The sequence below is a fragment of the Poecilia mexicana genome, unplaced genomic scaffold, assembly GCF_051168715.1.
Source record: "Poecilia mexicana isolate PSO_F unplaced genomic scaffold, ASM5116871v1 scaffold_3, whole genome shotgun sequence".
Classification (NCBI taxonomy): Eukaryota; Metazoa; Chordata; class Actinopteri; order Cyprinodontiformes; family Poeciliidae; genus Poecilia; species Poecilia mexicana.
This window is the reverse complement of record NW_028263372.1, coordinates 2478344-2494604: the sequence shown is the minus strand read 5'-3', so window position 1 is coordinate 2494604 and position 16261 is coordinate 2478344. Positions and strand designations below refer to the sequence as shown.

Below are 16261 nucleotides of genomic sequence, written 5' to 3'. Positions count from 1 at the left end.
AAAAGATCTGTTGGTGATTTAATTAACATGTATTTATTAGCTATTTTGCTCTTGTATTCTTTTGAAATAAAAGTAAGATGTTATTCAAACAATTAATGGATACATTTTACAGACTTTGAAGCAATTTTGCTGTTTTCTTTTTTGTCATATTAATTTGTCACCATCTTCCTACACAAAAATATTCAAGCTCCTTTAACTTTTCTCCCAACTGACATGTTACAATCTCAAACTTTAGTGTATTTAATGTGGAATTTCTGGGAAAGATTTTGATGGTTATCATTTGAAGAACAGCTCAAGCATGGCAATGATTGAATGGAGAGTGGCTGTAAACGTCAATCTATAAGTCTTTCTACATATTCTCAGGTTAAAATCTGGTCACTGCTCCTTTCTAAGAGATAAATCTACTTTAATCTAAGCCTGGAGGTTCTGCCCATTCCATTGGACCAGTCTGTATGTATATGTGCTTTTCCTGTAAATGCTAAGATTACATTTATTGTAAACTTGGTGTTATGTTACATAAAAAACAAAACAGAACACCTGGATTTATACTGATAGTAAATTAAACGCAGTAGAACCTTCTTTATTAATTACAGGAACTTCTGTAACTAATTGGTTCTGGATTTTATGTTGAAATCCAAAACCACAATGTTCTTGTGGAAATGTAAAGAAGCTGACAGTCCTTTATATTCGGAAAACATTTTGAAAACAATTTATCAATTTCCTTTAACTTGACAGCTCTATGTTTAATGTTGATCAATATGTTACATAAATTCCCAACAGAATACACAGACGTTTTTGAGTGTAACATGACAAAGTGTGAAAATGCTCAGTAGGTATGGATATTTGTTCCAAGGCGCTTTATGACTTTTAGTCCTCTGCCACCTGCCTTCTCCTGATCACAAGTGTAACAGGCCCTTCAGGCAAAGCCTTGATCATCTTCCATGCCTCAAATCTGGTCATGTCCTGTAGACTCACTCCTTGAACCTGCAGAAGTTCATCTCCACATTGCAGCCCGGTTTGCTCTCCTGCTCCACCTGAAAATACACAGATGTTTCCCCTTCAGTTTCTCAGTTTTAATCAACATGGGAGCAAGTGGTTCCTACTATAAAAATAAAAGATCATTTGTGAATAAAGTGTTTATTTCGATTACAACAAATTAATCACTTTCTGTCAGAATAATGAGCATACCTTTGAATATCCTGTTGATGACTAAGGGTTTGTCTCCCTGAATTGATCCTCTTCCTCCTTCCAGAGAAAAGCCAATTCCACCAGTACCTTTTTCCACATCAACACTCAGTGGGACTTCTTGTTCCACTACTGCGACAAAGTAACATTTAAACACATTTGGGAAAAAAAGCTAGTTAAATCCCAGAAATAAAGAACAGTTTAGTGAGACTCACTTTCCTCTCCCATCCTGTTTCCTCCATCCTTCTCCTCTTCGTTAGTTCTCTTGCAGATGACTACCACAGCCAAAGTTTGATTACGGGCCTGACGCAAAATAGCAGTGGCATCCATGTGTTTGACACCACACAGTGTTACACCATTAATGGACAAAACCACATCTCCTTTTTGAATGGTTCCCTCTTGAGCTGCCAGTCCGCAGGGGAACACCTTGTGCACCTGCATGGCAGATTGGGTAAGTTTTAGACACTGACAAAATGCTAAATTTATCAGATTTTATCAATCCTTCTATAATGTCTTGCTATTTTTTCAATGACTCCATAAAGGAAAGGGTTCAACAGATCCAGACTGAACATTGTTGGGCCATATAGATAACACTTTGAGGATCCCCTCGATTGTCTAACATGCTCTCCCAGAAGGAAGCAAAGTGTGCTTTTATTTTGAAGGAGCACTCCTTCCTCCCCACAGGAAGGAAGGAGCAGCGAGTCAGGAACTCTTTTTGAATGAAGTAAAGGTCTGTCAGGAATGTTGCCATGAATATTACTTGTTTATAACTTTCATATATAGGAACCAAATGTTTTTGGTTAAATTGTCTTAATTCTGGAATAGTCACATGTCCATTATCTTATTGCTAACTTTGTCTACAAGTTAACTACTCTTGCCACAACGTTTTGTTATTTCATCACGAGAATGAAACAGCAGGCAAATTGAGTCTTTCTTGTTGTTGATGATGTTTAAAGTGCAATGTCAGTGTTAGCAATGGCTACACAACACCTGAGGCCTCATGTATAAAACAGTATGCAATTTTCTCACTAAAACCCAGATGTATAAAGCCGTGTGCGTTTTTCCTTTATGAATCCCACTTTTGGGAAATAGAGCACAGCGGCTGGTCCGCCCTGTCGCCACCCATAAATACATATGTAAATTAATATAAATACCTGGAAGTCTGCCACCACCTGAAACAATAACCATGGCAACGTCCTTGTTTCTACATGTATAAGTATTTATGATGATAATAATTATAGATTTTATTTAAAAGGTGCTTCAAGGGCACATGAGGTCACCTCACAAAATAAAAATAATACATTTTAAAGAAAAAAATAATTCACATAGAAAATAAATAAAGAGATCGTGCAAATGCCTGTTTGAACAGCAGAGGGTTCAGCCATGATTTAAAGACAGAGTCCAGTGAGTGGACTCTCAATGAACTTCACTGAGAGTCCACTCAGAAAGTGGGCGTTTATTCTAAATTGAGAAATCATATTTATAAGTTGTACATTTACAGAGTAGAGATGCTTTCTCTCCATAAGGCACATTCATAAAGCGGGTGGCTCGACTGAAGGATGGCAGCTGCAGCTGGACTGGTACCGGTACCGCACGGCTCCTTCTTAAAGTTTTGCTCAGAGATCCAGGATGATCAGTCTGGATTAATCTAAACATTAATAAACCATCAACATTTCTCAGCAGATCTATATGATCTCTGATCAGTCGCTCCCTCTGAATCCTTCCATTGACGATGTTCTCCATCACAGCCAAAGCTCCACAATTACACAGCTCACCTTCGCGCAGCTACTTTTCCATTATTTACATACCTTGATCACCTTAAAAATAATCAAACCTGTTTGGAGTTAATCTGCTGATCCAACCCTGTTTTCTTCTTTTAGTGAGAATGAAATGACCTCATGGATGCATTCCATACACTTCAGCGCACAGACCAATGCGTTACATCTTTATGAGACAAAAACTGAGGAAAAGTACTATTTACGTTGGAGTGAGGTTTTCACATCCTTTTAATTTCATTGTCTTTATTTTGTGTGCGAAGGAGAGATGGGGGGGCCGTGGGGGTATGGGGCTAGAGTACCGTTGAGTGTTGGGTGGGGGACGGACAAAAAGGAGGAGGAGGTCTGACTGTACGCTAACTCCCCTTTCCCCCAGATATGCTATTTTATTTATATAATTATAAGTAATTTCCACTATCAGTAATGTTGCGTTTGCCTGAGGATTCCTCTGGTCATTATCTTTCATTAGAGCCTTCATTGATGGTTATATGTTGAAGCACTGAGAGGTTACAATCATTTGAAGTTTGTATATCAGATGATGTCCAAGTGTGCCATTTGGGGATGCCAAATGGCACACTTTTCATAAATAAACATGTCCAAAATGATATTTCTTTTTTGTGCTATTTTGATCAGTCTTGAAATCCATGAGCAGAATACTTTATTCTACAGATTTATTGTATTTTCCAGTCCATACATTCAACACTCAATGTGTATTTCGAAGAAATAAAAATGAAAAATCTGGGTGAAGCCAAATTTTTAATTTTTTTTGTGTTACAAACGTAATAGTTACAAACTACTTACAGTTAAAGTATTTTTGACTGCAAAAATAGAAATGTAGCTTGTCATCTTCATAAAGAGACCAAGCTTGCATGTACTCCAAATTGTTAAAGAACATCAGCTGATTTAATTTGGGGATAGCTTTACAGCTGTTGGTGATTTTGGGGGTGAGGGTTAAGGGGTTAATGTGTAAATAGTAACACATTAGATTACTCGTTACTGAAACAAGGGGTGAGATTAGAGTAACGTGTTGACACCCTTGTTTATGACATTTCTGCTCAAGCTTTTTACAGATCTGCCAGGTTTCCAATATGTGTCCCCCACAATGATAAACTCGTTCCTACCCCCTTGAAGTTGACATGTTCTATGGAGGTTTGAGAGAACAACACTTGTGGTCTCAGTTGTTGACAAAGTGGATGAGAGCGTTCCAGCTATGGAGGGACCATACCTTCTGCCTTGTCTGGCCTTCCTACACAATTACGCTCAATTCTAATCTCACTTCAGTGCTCTGTCTGGGCTTTCTCCTATTGATATGGATTTCCCTAGTAGAATTTCTACCAGGCCAATCAGCAAACAAAAGGAAAAGTTGTGAATGATGTCAATGACATTCTGCATTGCAGTGTTAGCAATGGCAGCAGAGGAAGTGAAGGAAGCCATTCAGTCTGTGTTGGTCACACTTCCAAATATGGTGAAGAGCGATTATATAATTTTACATGCAGCTTTCGGTGGCTAGGACAAGTATCCAGCCTCTCTAAGTTTGAACACATAGATCTCATTTGGAAAAGGTGGAACGCTCTCTCCAGGTAAGGGGTTGATTTTTGCCGCAAGCAAGGCAGTTTCAGTAACTTTACATTTTTTTCAGAAATTATGGTACATCAGAGTGCAAGATGGACAGACAATTAGTAGTTATAAGACAGGTGTTGCTCTCGGCACAATTCTTTTACTTTATATACTACTGAATTTATCTAACCCACAGGGATCAAATGAAAATGTAATACATGCAATACCATCAACCACCACTGTAGATAGTGTCCTAGAAACAAAATATATGGAATCTGAGTCATGGCAAAAAGATATTTTAACAATGTCCTCTGGGTTCTACTTACTGTTGGAGCTTTGTTCTCCAGGTCACATCCTCCAGCGATGCTGAAGCCTAACCCTGCTCCTACGTCTTTGTGCAGAATCACAACATGGATGTTCAATAGTTGCTGAGAAGTATGAAGCAGAATTATGAACAGAGTTTAGTTGTTGTTTTCTTTCATTTTAAAACTTTATTTTTAATTTTTCTTAAAAAATTATTTAGCAGTAAGTTTTTTTAATGTGTAGACCTGTTTTTAGATGTTTCTTAGAAATTTAAAAATAGACCTGTTTTGCCCAAGGATGTGGAGCCAGTCATGAAATCAGAGCTCTGATTACCAGTCTTGTAATTTTTCTACCTGAGCTACCTGACTTTGCACAGAAATATACGTCTATGACTTTACAACACATAGTTAATGTCGCTCCTTCTCCATTCATTTTAATGGAACTTGTGCGATGAGGCGAAAATAACTTGTTTTCCTCCAGCAAAGCGACTGGCGAAATTTGTGCATGTGAAATTTCAAGCTTGTTACATGTAGACATGCACATGTGGACTGGAGATGTAACACAAGAGAACGGAAAAAATGTTCAACTTTTGTTGCTATTTCAATGGCGACCCATGTTTTGGTTTCACCCCAGAAAAGTTTTGCCGTTCACTGTGATTTATTACTCCCTCCAATGACATCTTTTAAAATACAAATTAAACTTTTTTCACAATTTTCTTCGGCAACTGTCTTCTCTGTGTTAACCAAAACTCCTAGGCGTGCTTTGCATAGCTTGGAAAAGACCATTTTAAGGAGATAAACTGAACTTTGTCTCTGATTGAAATTCAAAAATACTTTATTGATCACAAAGGGGCATTAAATGTTGTAACTCATACTATCCAAGGTTCTTCAAAGATAAAAGTTTCATGCAGTCTTAAAGATTGATATTGCTTTCTGTGCTTTTCAGCCTAAATTTGAAGAGCTCACAAATTTATTAAAGATTATCTTTTGGGGGGCAGGGGGGTTGTACCTTCAGTGTCTCTTCATCCAAAGCTTCAACTTCCTCAATCATCTTCTGTATTTCCTGAGAAGGGATAACTGAGATGACAGAATGAGCGTAGGTTTCTCGGTCAGAGGTCTGCCTTCCTTGCTCAGTGGTGCATTCTGTCAGAGTGGCTAGGCTGTCATAAAGATGAAATACGAACATGAGTATGACGGTGGTGACACGCCTGTGAACATTTTCTGCATCTGTCTGAAAACCCAAACCCATTTTAGCAATCTCACCTGACAGAGAAACCTTTATTTGTGCAGTCTTTGCCCAGCTCAGACTCTTGGGGATTATCAACATCTTTAAGTGGAGTCTCCAGAAAATTTTGGGATTGAGGGTTGCCATGGTCAGAAGAAGGAAGGGAACGCAATATTGCTTGTGAAACCTAGAAAAATAGACACAATTAAAATATTTATATTTAAAGCTGCAAGCAAAGTTGAGCAGCTCTCGCTCAGCTGTGAGGGCTGCCCATCATTTCCCATCATCCAAATCCCATTGCCCAGATGGTGACGGGATCTGGATGATGATCCCATCACCATTATCAATGCCCTCACACCATTCTCATATGGGTCCACTAGCTGGCACATTCGGCAAATCTGTCAAATTGCCTTCAGTTCAAATCAGTACAAGTACAGTGACAAGTTGGCCAAGATCGGACCTTCCAGACAGGAATTATTTTTACTTCCCGTTTCATGGCAAAGGATTGGCAAGGACTTCCTTTAGGCTTTGGAACATGTCATGTGTGGTGTTCAATGGTTAGAGGATACAGTTCATATCTTATAATCATACACAGGGAGAAGCTGGAGGAATTACCAAATAATCATGATTCTTCTCTAAATGGTTGAGTGATGTCATCAACCTACCACATCAATGTGCTGAGCAGTCCTTGATGATGCACACAAAATCTAGAGCTGACTGGATGATGATACAGCTGTTGGAAATAGTCTAAGGGAGTGGAGTCAAATTCAAAAGTAATCCAATTGGCCTCTTTAGAAGTTAAAAAAAAAAGTATTTCATCTCCAGTTTGGTGCAAATCAGATGATGTATGTGAAATTTAGAGCAAACCATGTGCAAACAGTGAGAGAGGGGAATTTTGCTACTCTTCCAGCCCCAGTCCAGCCATCACACATTGTGGAGAGAAGGATACAGTATCACCTGATTCTGTCAGGTTGGTCAAGTTGGAATCTGTAGGAGTCAAAGAGTAAACAAAAGACATCCAGCCCCACCCTTTGGCATACATGAAACCCAAGCTTTTTGTGATGCTCATGTGGTGCCGTGTCTTTTGCATTGAGCTGATCCATGTTATGTTCCTCAATACCTTCATTCCTTGCACCTGTGTTGCTCCCTGATTGTTTCCCTTCTTAACCCTCTCTCAGTCACACTCATGCTGCCAGATTATCGAACGCTTTTCACTAGTAGTTTTCCAGTACTCTCATCTCAACCTCATTGTTGTGACATTGCCCTTGTTGGATTGTCGCTAGTTGCCTATCTGAATCTCGACCCATGCCTGTTTTTCAGATTCCCCACTCACGCCTACTCCTCTGGATACCTATTCTGCTCTCTGCCCCTTCGTGTATGACCACAGGCTGTCTGACCAAAGATTTGGATTCGGATTTTGTGCTTTTGCTGAACATGGAAGGGGATTGAGTCCGTCATCACGAACATCGCCTAGCATCATCGCTTCTCCTCCCCTGGTACTCCTCCCAGAACCCTCTGTCAGTGCAGCATCTGCTCCCTTCCTTGTCCTTCCTCCGATCATTACAGTACTTGATTGGCAGACCAATCACACACACCAATAGATTCCTTCTGAAGTATTTCTCAAGTCACCGATCTCTCCCCCGTGCCTCGCAGTGTTGCAGCTGACGATCCAGTGTGCTCGCTCTGTTCTATCTTTTAATAAAATCTGATATTTTTGCTCACCCCTGTGTCATGACTGATTCTTCCAGGTCCCTCTAGTGTAGGGGTGTCAAATTCCAGGGCTCAAGGGCCGCTGTCCTTCAGGTTTTAGATGTGCCACACGTACAAAACGCTGGAATGAAATGGCTTAATTACCTCCTCCTTGTTTAGATAAGTTCTCCAAAGCCTTGTTAATGACCTAATTATTCTATTCAAGTGGTGCAGCAGAGGAACATCTAAAGGTTGCAGGACAGCGGCCATCCAGGACTGGAGTTTGACACCTGTGCTCTAGTGAGTCATTACATTTTTGATCACTTTTAATCTCAAATGCATTAAGACTGCAGTATGTAACTGTCATAAAATTGATTTTTTCTTTTACAAATTTATGTGTCACCATGTTATGACAGTATAATATGAGACAGATTATCTGTAAAAAGATAGAATCCTTCCACCTCATCCTAGTGCTACTATTGCCATCTGAAGAAATCCACCACTCTGTCAAAAATAACCCCACAGAGCCAGGAGGAGCATCTTAGCACTGCCAACCTCATGTTTGCGCTGCCAAGTGAGCTAATGGCAGAGGAACAACTTAACATTGCAGGAAAACAGTTTATTTGCCCTCTTTGGTGGCCATGCTAAGTAGCCTAAGCATTCATGGACCACTTGCATAGAGAAATGGGGAGAGTGTGAGCAGTGAGTAAACAAGAGTGATTGACAGTGTTAAGACTCTCCTCCTGGCTCTGACTGGTTGTTTCTGACAGAGCAGTGTGTTTGTGCAGAAGGCAGCTGACCCTAAACCATGTCCCCAGGGAAAAAGGCAGAGGAGCTTGATTTTTTTCTCCAAAGATTATCTGTCTCTTGTTAAAACTATCACTATGTTGTGACAGTGTAACAAATATTTAAGACAAAAAAAAACAAAAAACGAAAAAAAAACAACACATTTTTTATTATAATAAGTTCATACTTGGTCAATGAAGCTGCAGGAGCTTGTACTGAGGTTTTGCCACTGCTTCCTAGACAAATTTCTCCTATGGGAGACTAATAAATTATCTTAACTCAGAGGTTTCCAAACTGTGGGGGGGCGGGGGGGGCGGGGGGGACGCGCCGTGCCATTGCAGGGGGTGCGCGGGAAGCCGTCTGGATGGATGAAAAAAAAAACATGAACACTGTATGCGCTGGGTTTTTACCTTAGAATGGCCAACTCTGTTATTCCTATGTCAATTTGATAGAGGCTTCCACACTTCCCATATTTGTGTCCTCTGTCACTTTTATCAGCAGTTAAAACTGTTTAATCCGTTGTTAACATCTCGTAACCTGTTTTTCCGAGCCGCCTTTAAACGCAACATGAGCGCTACGACGCTCGCGCTGGGTTTCCACCTGTGAAGGAGACCTGCTGCTGCTGTGCAGAGCTACGTAGGTTTGTGTTAGAATCACAGCAGCAAACCAGCAAAACGCAAAGAACTTTTCACAGTTTTTCCTCCAAACTAACCGACTGAGTTGAGTAAAGCTGTTGGATGCAGGTAATGTTAGCTAAAAGATGACTAGCTAATATCAATACAGAACCTTAAGCTTAACAAGTAGCCTGTAGGCTACCGATGTTGTTGTCCATGTCCAGCTACGTACATTCATTTTGCCCCCAAAAGAAGTCGATTCCCCCCACCCTGCTCAGGGAGTCTCTAAGAATCCTCCCGTGAGCCGTAGAGGCATTTGGCCACGCCCACTTTTAATTCCAACACTAAAATTTCCCTCCGGGGCCAACTTTGGGTAAATGTTTTCAAGTTTTTATTATGTATAAGCCTCTGAACATATATGCTTTCACTGTTCAAGGCTAATTAAATAATATAAACAGAAGAATGTCTGCTAATTCTAGTGTTGAGGTAGTGGTGTGCGCCATCTAGTGGATTGGAAGGATTATGGGCCTTGTATGATCTTGTGATCTTGTATGATCTTGGACAAGACTCTGAAACCCTGACCTGTCATGATCCCTTTGAATCCAGAGAGACACAAAGAACTGCCCCATGAAGAGGGGGGTATGATCCATCTGTTTTCTGTCTCCTGTCATTTCTCATCCTGGTCTCCTGCTCACATCTTTTGTTAATTGCTAATTTTTCTCACCTGTGCCTCTGTCAATTAACACTTAATAATGCTCTTTTTTTCAAGCCAGGCTCTATATTTGCAAATATTGACAAAACAGATAAGATACATCATTAAAATTCTTTACTTTGTAACATATTACCTGATTGCTGAAGGCGATAATTTTTCCAAAATGTTCTCCCTCCTGGCTCTTCTGGGGCTGACATTCCGTTGTGTGGAAAGTGCTCTGAGCTGTTCCCAGACGCTCTTCACAATCATTTCCAGAGTTCTCATCTAAATTTTTCTCTCCTTCCTTTTGATTCATTCTCACTGAGGAAGCAGAGGGTAAGACACTGGACTTGCTGATATCCACTTTCTCTGACTCAGATTCCTTTTCGGATGGTTGGAGTTTGCAACCATCATGGACAGAGACTGAATTAGCATCATCCATTACAGAGCCGGTTTCAAAGCAGGTGGTGTCAGACGGTAGGTTATTAATACCCATCTCATAGCAAGAAAGCTGATCTTCAGACATCTTGGCTTTAGATTGACAGTAATCTTGGTCCATAGCTGATGTGATGACAGAAGGTGGAACAGAGATGTTCTCTTTTACAACAAATGTTGACTGATCTGACTGCATTTCTCTTGGGATGTCTTGTTTGCTCTTGCCATCATGTCTGTCTGAGGCAGGATAAGAATGACAGGCACTTTCAGACTCCTGTTTTAACAAAGTAAGCAAGTTGGAATGGGGAGTGGAGCTTCTGCTGGCTCTTTTTTCCTGAGCTTCTGCAGTAGAAAATGTCTCAAAAGAGCGAATCTTTTGTTTGAATGACATGCTAACAGTACCCGAGGTAGACCTGCCTCCAAAGCTTCTGGTAACACCTGCCTCAGGTATCTCCTTTGAATCACTGGTTTGCTTCCTCTGATCTGAATTCACTTGTATTTTCCTCAGACTTGGGTTAAACCAAGCAGGTTTGGGTGCCACTGGAGGAGCTATTTTTGACCCTGAAGCTTTTTGAGCTTTGTTTTCAAAAGTCACAATGGACGATGGTTCAAGGGCTACATCGCTGCGCTCCAGAATGTTCTCCTCTTCTTTCATGGTTGCGATATGGATACTGTGTATTTTAACAGACTATCTTCTTTGGTATGCTGTTTTTTTTTTTTTTTTTTTTTTTTAGCTAACAGGCACGTCTTTTGAAGGACTCTTGGAAAGGAAGACCCACTGATCTTTATATGTTGGTTATTGGAAGCCTGTCTCCAAAGATCTCTTCTCCGTGACCTAAAACGAGGCATACAAGATAAACAACCTGCAAACACAAGACAACAAGAAACTTAAAAATTCATCAAAGCAATTCATGAAAGTAATAAATGTTACTTTAAGCACGGTATGAACTGTATTTCTATAACTTTCTTGTATCTGAGCTGGTGTCTCTGGAATTCTCTGCCTGCTGCTTCTGTGTTTAGAACCAGAGTTTCTTTTGCCATCTTTTTTACAGGATTTGAAAGTGGATTGACATGTTTAAAGCTGCAGTATGTCATTTTTATAAATTAATATTTTTTACATATTTGCTTAAACTGCCACTATGTTGACAGTTTATAATATGAGACAGATAATCTGTCCATTTGCATCATTTATTGTTTTTATCTTTACTCTCTCTTTCTACCAAAAACTGAACAACAAAAGTTTTCAGTCTCAACTAGACCCTTTTTAAAGAAGAATTTTGTTTACAGAAACTTCATAATTCATTTATTTGTTGTTACATTATGTCATTACCATTGCATTACTTGAAAATGGTCTCAAAACAAAAATATAATTTATTGGAATAACTTCTGAAACAATGTATCATCCAGCAAAATTTGTCATTGTGACAAGCGCTCTCAGTCAAGCTTGTGTATCCACTGCTCACCGTGTCTGTGGCAGAGAAACAACTCACCATTCCAAATAAACTGCTTATCGATCAATCAATCAAATGTTATTTGTATAGCACATTTCAGCAACAAGGCATTTCAAAGTGCATCACATCATAAAACCACAAAGTCATGCAACATACAACCAACCATGGGCGTAGGAAGCGGGGGGGACGCGGGGGACATGTCCCCCCCAATATTGGAGAGAGCCACATTCGTCCCCCCCAATAATTTCACTGCAGTTGCGAAGAATTTTAAAATCTTCCACTCGCGTGCTTTTATTTTGAAGGCGCATAACAGCGCATTCAGCAGAGCGCTTCCTGCCCCTCCCCCCTCTGAACGGCTCAGAGTAAAGGCAGCAGCAGACGGAGTCAGAAACTCCGTTTGAATGAGGTAAACTGTCTGTCAGGGATGTTGCCATGAATATCGCTCGTTTATAACATCTTGTTGTCAGTTTACTTTCATATATAGAACTAAATCTTTTTGGTTTAGCTGTTTAAATTCTGGAATAGTCACATGTCCAAAATTTTACCACTAACTTTAACAGTTAGCTAGTCTAGTCACAATGATTTAGACTGAAACAGCAGCAAACTGAGCAACACCTGATCATACTCGACCACTTAACATGTGTTTATATATTATATTATATTATATATTTAGGAGAACAGCAGTGCTAGAATGATGTTGAAGAAAGGTGAAGAAGCTCTGGTGAGGTCTTCATTTAGTTTATTGAAATATGTATTAACTGTTTTTAATTTTTAAATAAACTAAACTATTTTATTATGAGAGGAGCAGGTCAGGGAAGACAGGAGAGCCAGTTGGCGTTTCAGGGTGTGAAGATATAAAAATTATATTAATTATAATAGAACCAGAAAGGAGAACAGGAGGAGACTGATGTCAGGTTGATTTCTTTCAACGTTTCGATATTTTTTCATTATTTCCACACCATAAGGTTAATGGTTAGAAGATAATAAAAAAAGTGCTTGAGGAGAGGTTTAAAAATAAATTAGTGAAAATTTTTGCTACACAGTTAATAGAGTTGAGATGTATAATAATGTATACATCTGAAAATTAAGTTTAAATTCTCATTCTGTATGATAAAAACATTTTTTATATATTTAGTTCACATTCTGACACTGTACATCACTGTAGTGTCTGTTGTAAATCCATGAATCCATGCAGGAACATCAGGCTGCAGAGAGTCAGAGGGAGGCAGAGACAGAAACACATATCTGTAGATATTTTAGTTAAATGTTTGCGGCTGAAAATGACAGGAGAAAAAAAACATTTAGTCTTTTTGCCTCAGTGTTTTTCATGAATCTTTGGTAAGTTACTGAATGCAGAGCTGGAAAGTGAGACTGAGTTAACAGTGAGGAGCTAAGGTGTCTGTTAGACGTGAAAAGTATAATTTTTGTTTATTTTGTAGATCAAACTGTTGCACTGATGTAGAGAGATGTTCAAGAAGAACAAAACTTGTTTTTTTAGATTTTATTTTTGTTGGTCAAACTGCTGTATTGGGTTTAAAACTGTTGTGTCTTATTTTATGAGCTGTTTTCTACTTTGGTTTTAGAAATAAGTAGAACCTGTTCAATTGCCAGTCAATTTATATCAATGCATTTTGACCAATAAGATACATCAGAATCTGGTCGGCTCTGTGCTACCAGAGGATTTAGCTTGCTAGTTGTGAGGCAAATGCTAAAGTGAGTGTTCATCCTGGAATGACAGTCATTATACTGCATAACTTTAATCTGATTATTGGATTGTAAATAGCAACGTGTTAGAATACTTGTTACTGAAACAAGGGTCAGATTAGAGTAACTCGTTACTGATGTGTTGATGCATCATTGTTTGACATTTCTGCTCAAGCTATTTACTCATCTGTCAGGTTTCCGATATGCGTCCCCCCAATGACAGACTCGTTCCTACACCCTTGCAACCAACAATCAAAACATTATATTAAGTCAAATGCCATCGTTAAATTCTTAATTCATTACGTTTCAAAAGCAACTTTTAGTCTAGAATTAAACACACTCAGTGTTTCCAGCTGTTTTACAGTTTTCTGGAAGTTTGTTCCAGATTTGTGGTGCGTAGAAGCTGAATGCTTATTTTCCTCATTTGGTTCTGGTTGTTGGCATGGAGAGCAGACCAGAACCTGAAGACCTGAGGGGTCTGGAAGGTTGGTACAACAACAGCAGATCTTTAATGTATACACAACCACCTCCATACATTCCAGCACAACCCCCAATTTTAGTGAGAACACCAGCAGCAGCATTCTGGATCAGCTGCAGCTGGAGGATATTATTAGTCAGACCTGTGAAGACGCTGTTCCAGTAATCAATGCGACTAAAGATAAACGCATGGACGAGTTTCTCTAGATCGAGCTGAGACATCAGTCTGTAATCCTGAAGATGTTCTTCAGGTGATAGAAGGCCGACTTTGTAACTCCTTATGCTAAGTGTTGTTACATACTTGTTGAATCCATGTTACCCATACCTGTGTTACTAATAGGGGTGACTGGAATACTGTTGTGTCAGTAGTAGAGGTACTTGGTTCTACTCAATACAAAAATAAAATAAAATTTCAAGAGGAAATGCAAAACTGAACTATCAATCTTATTAGTATCCATCTGATAATGACTTGGTATGAATATTTTCAATATTTTGGATCAATCCACCACCTCTAACACCCAAGATGGAGTTTGGTTGCTGTTGAGCAACAGATGGTCTGTGGTGCCCCAACTTCACTGTGGTGGGTGTCCTATTTTGTTGTGCTATAGTTGACCTTTATGAAGTAGCTCCTACAATCACATCACCTTGAGTGTCCAAAAAAGTGCTCTAAATATTTTATGTATTATTAATTTCACAGGCGATCACCAGCTAACTGTTTTCCTCCTCTTCTTTCCATGTGTGTGTGAGTCTGTGTCAGCAGGCATGTAATCCCTTGAAGATGTCTCAACGTCAGCTAAAGTTTACAATTTAATGTCTTTTGACATAAAAATTGTGAACAGCTGACTTTATTTATGAGTATTATACAACATCTAACCACTGCTGTTTTGTCTCCAGATTTCTGCTTGATGCAACTTTTTGCCACCAGATGCATGTGGCTGTCTCTGATTTCCATAAACTTATTTCCTATTTCAGGCAGTATTTGTTTTATCTTCTTGACTACATAAGTGCAGTCTATCCATAACCTCACTCCCTCCTATTTCTAAGAACTCCTTAGTGTCACCACAAATTCCATTCCCTCTGCCTTAGGTCCTCCTCTGCCATCCATTTTGCAGTTCCACCTGCCTGTCTCAGCACCACGGGGAGCATGATGTTGACGAGAGGAAAGATTTTTAGTTTTACTATCAATATTCTGGACCCCACTCTGAATTAGGACTCCTGCAAAAAGCTCCAAAGCAACTCTTGCCAGTCCAGGGTTGGGTGCGAGACCTGCTGTCTGCCTGCCTTCTCTAGATCATTTTCCCCTACTAGGGTACAGTACTTGATAACATTTATTTGTCATTGTTTTTTGCCTTACAGATTTCAGGCCATATATTTTGGAACAGCTACCTGAGTAAGTATCATCAAAAAATTCCACGGTGTCTCAATCGAGCAGTTGAGTCTCCTGTTTCTGTGCATGAGACCGAGTGTATCGAAATGCGCCATTTTGGAATAAACTGGACTAAATTTGAATGAGAATACCTTGCAAAATCTTTTTGTGAGATGTGGTGCTTTGTAGAGAATACAATTTAATCTTTCTATATGTGAGTCAGCATGGCTTCTGCAAAAATGATTCAATGCGAGTATATCAGCCATGGGAAACATTAAGACAAATGACGACTGCAACCAAAACCCCAGCTCAAACAGGAAATTCAGTCGGTGTCACTTTCCTCCAAGATACTGCAAATCACACCACCAAATTCACTTTATCACATTGTTAGAACAGCTAGCAAGCAGCCCAGGCAGTCCTGCATACAGAGAGGTACTTGTGTCTTACCTGTGTGTTGATCGTTCTTCAGGCACTTTGCAGAATCTGAAAAAGTACAATCTTCTGCAAGTATTTCAAACTGTGCTTCCTGTCACACAAACAGGAAGTGTGTCACAACACCCAGCAACCACAGAGAAGTGCAAAGAAGAACATTAGTTCAAGACACTTATTGGCAGCACTGTTACTTAAATGCAGTGGTGGGAAGTAACGAAGTACAAGTACTTCGTTACTGTACTTAAGTACAATTTTCATGTATCTGTACTTTACTTAAGTAAATTTAATAATGGATACTTTCTACTTTTACTCCACTACATTTTACAGTAAGTATCTGTACTTTCTACTTCACTACATTTCTACTAAACCGTCCCGTTACTCGTTACATCCAAGTCGCGTTGCGCTTTTTGTCCGTTAAAATGTGAAGTTCAGGGTCTTAAGCAGGCACGTGCAGAGGGGGGGGCTGGGGGTGCTTGAGCACCTGCCCTTTTTGCTCCTTGCCCCAAAGTGCCCTTTTGGTCCTTTTTTTTTTTTTTTTTTTGGTATTATTATTTTCAAAGCCCTCTTCTGAC

At 39.5% G+C, this 16261-nt stretch overlaps 1 protein-coding gene across 3 annotated transcripts; it reads right to left on the bottom strand.

Moving 5' to 3' along the window:
• Positions 1 to 542: 542 nt before the first annotated feature.
• Positions 543 to 15843, bottom strand: il16 (interleukin 16). Of its 3 annotated transcripts, none has more exons than XM_014971352.2 (8): positions 15705 to 15843; positions 9979 to 11122; positions 6083 to 6231; positions 5829 to 5979; positions 4844 to 4945; positions 1401 to 1620; positions 1189 to 1317; positions 543 to 1034 (listed from the first exon to the last, which is right to left on the bottom strand). In XM_014971352.2, exons 2-8 carry the CDS (start codon positions 10912 to 10914, stop codon positions 868 to 870), a joined length of 1854 nt encoding a protein of 617 aa, XP_014826838.2. In that variant the 5' UTR covers positions 10915 to 11122; positions 15705 to 15843; the 3' UTR covers positions 543 to 867. The 3 variants fall into 3 exon arrangements, with proteins under 3 accessions (XP_014826838.2, XP_014826844.2, XP_014826843.2); XM_014971358.2 differs by having other exon boundaries at positions 1189 to 1314; XM_014971357.2 differs by having other exon boundaries at positions 9979 to 11094; positions 15705 to 15842.
• Between the last annotated feature and the right edge of the window lie 418 nt (positions 15844 to 16261).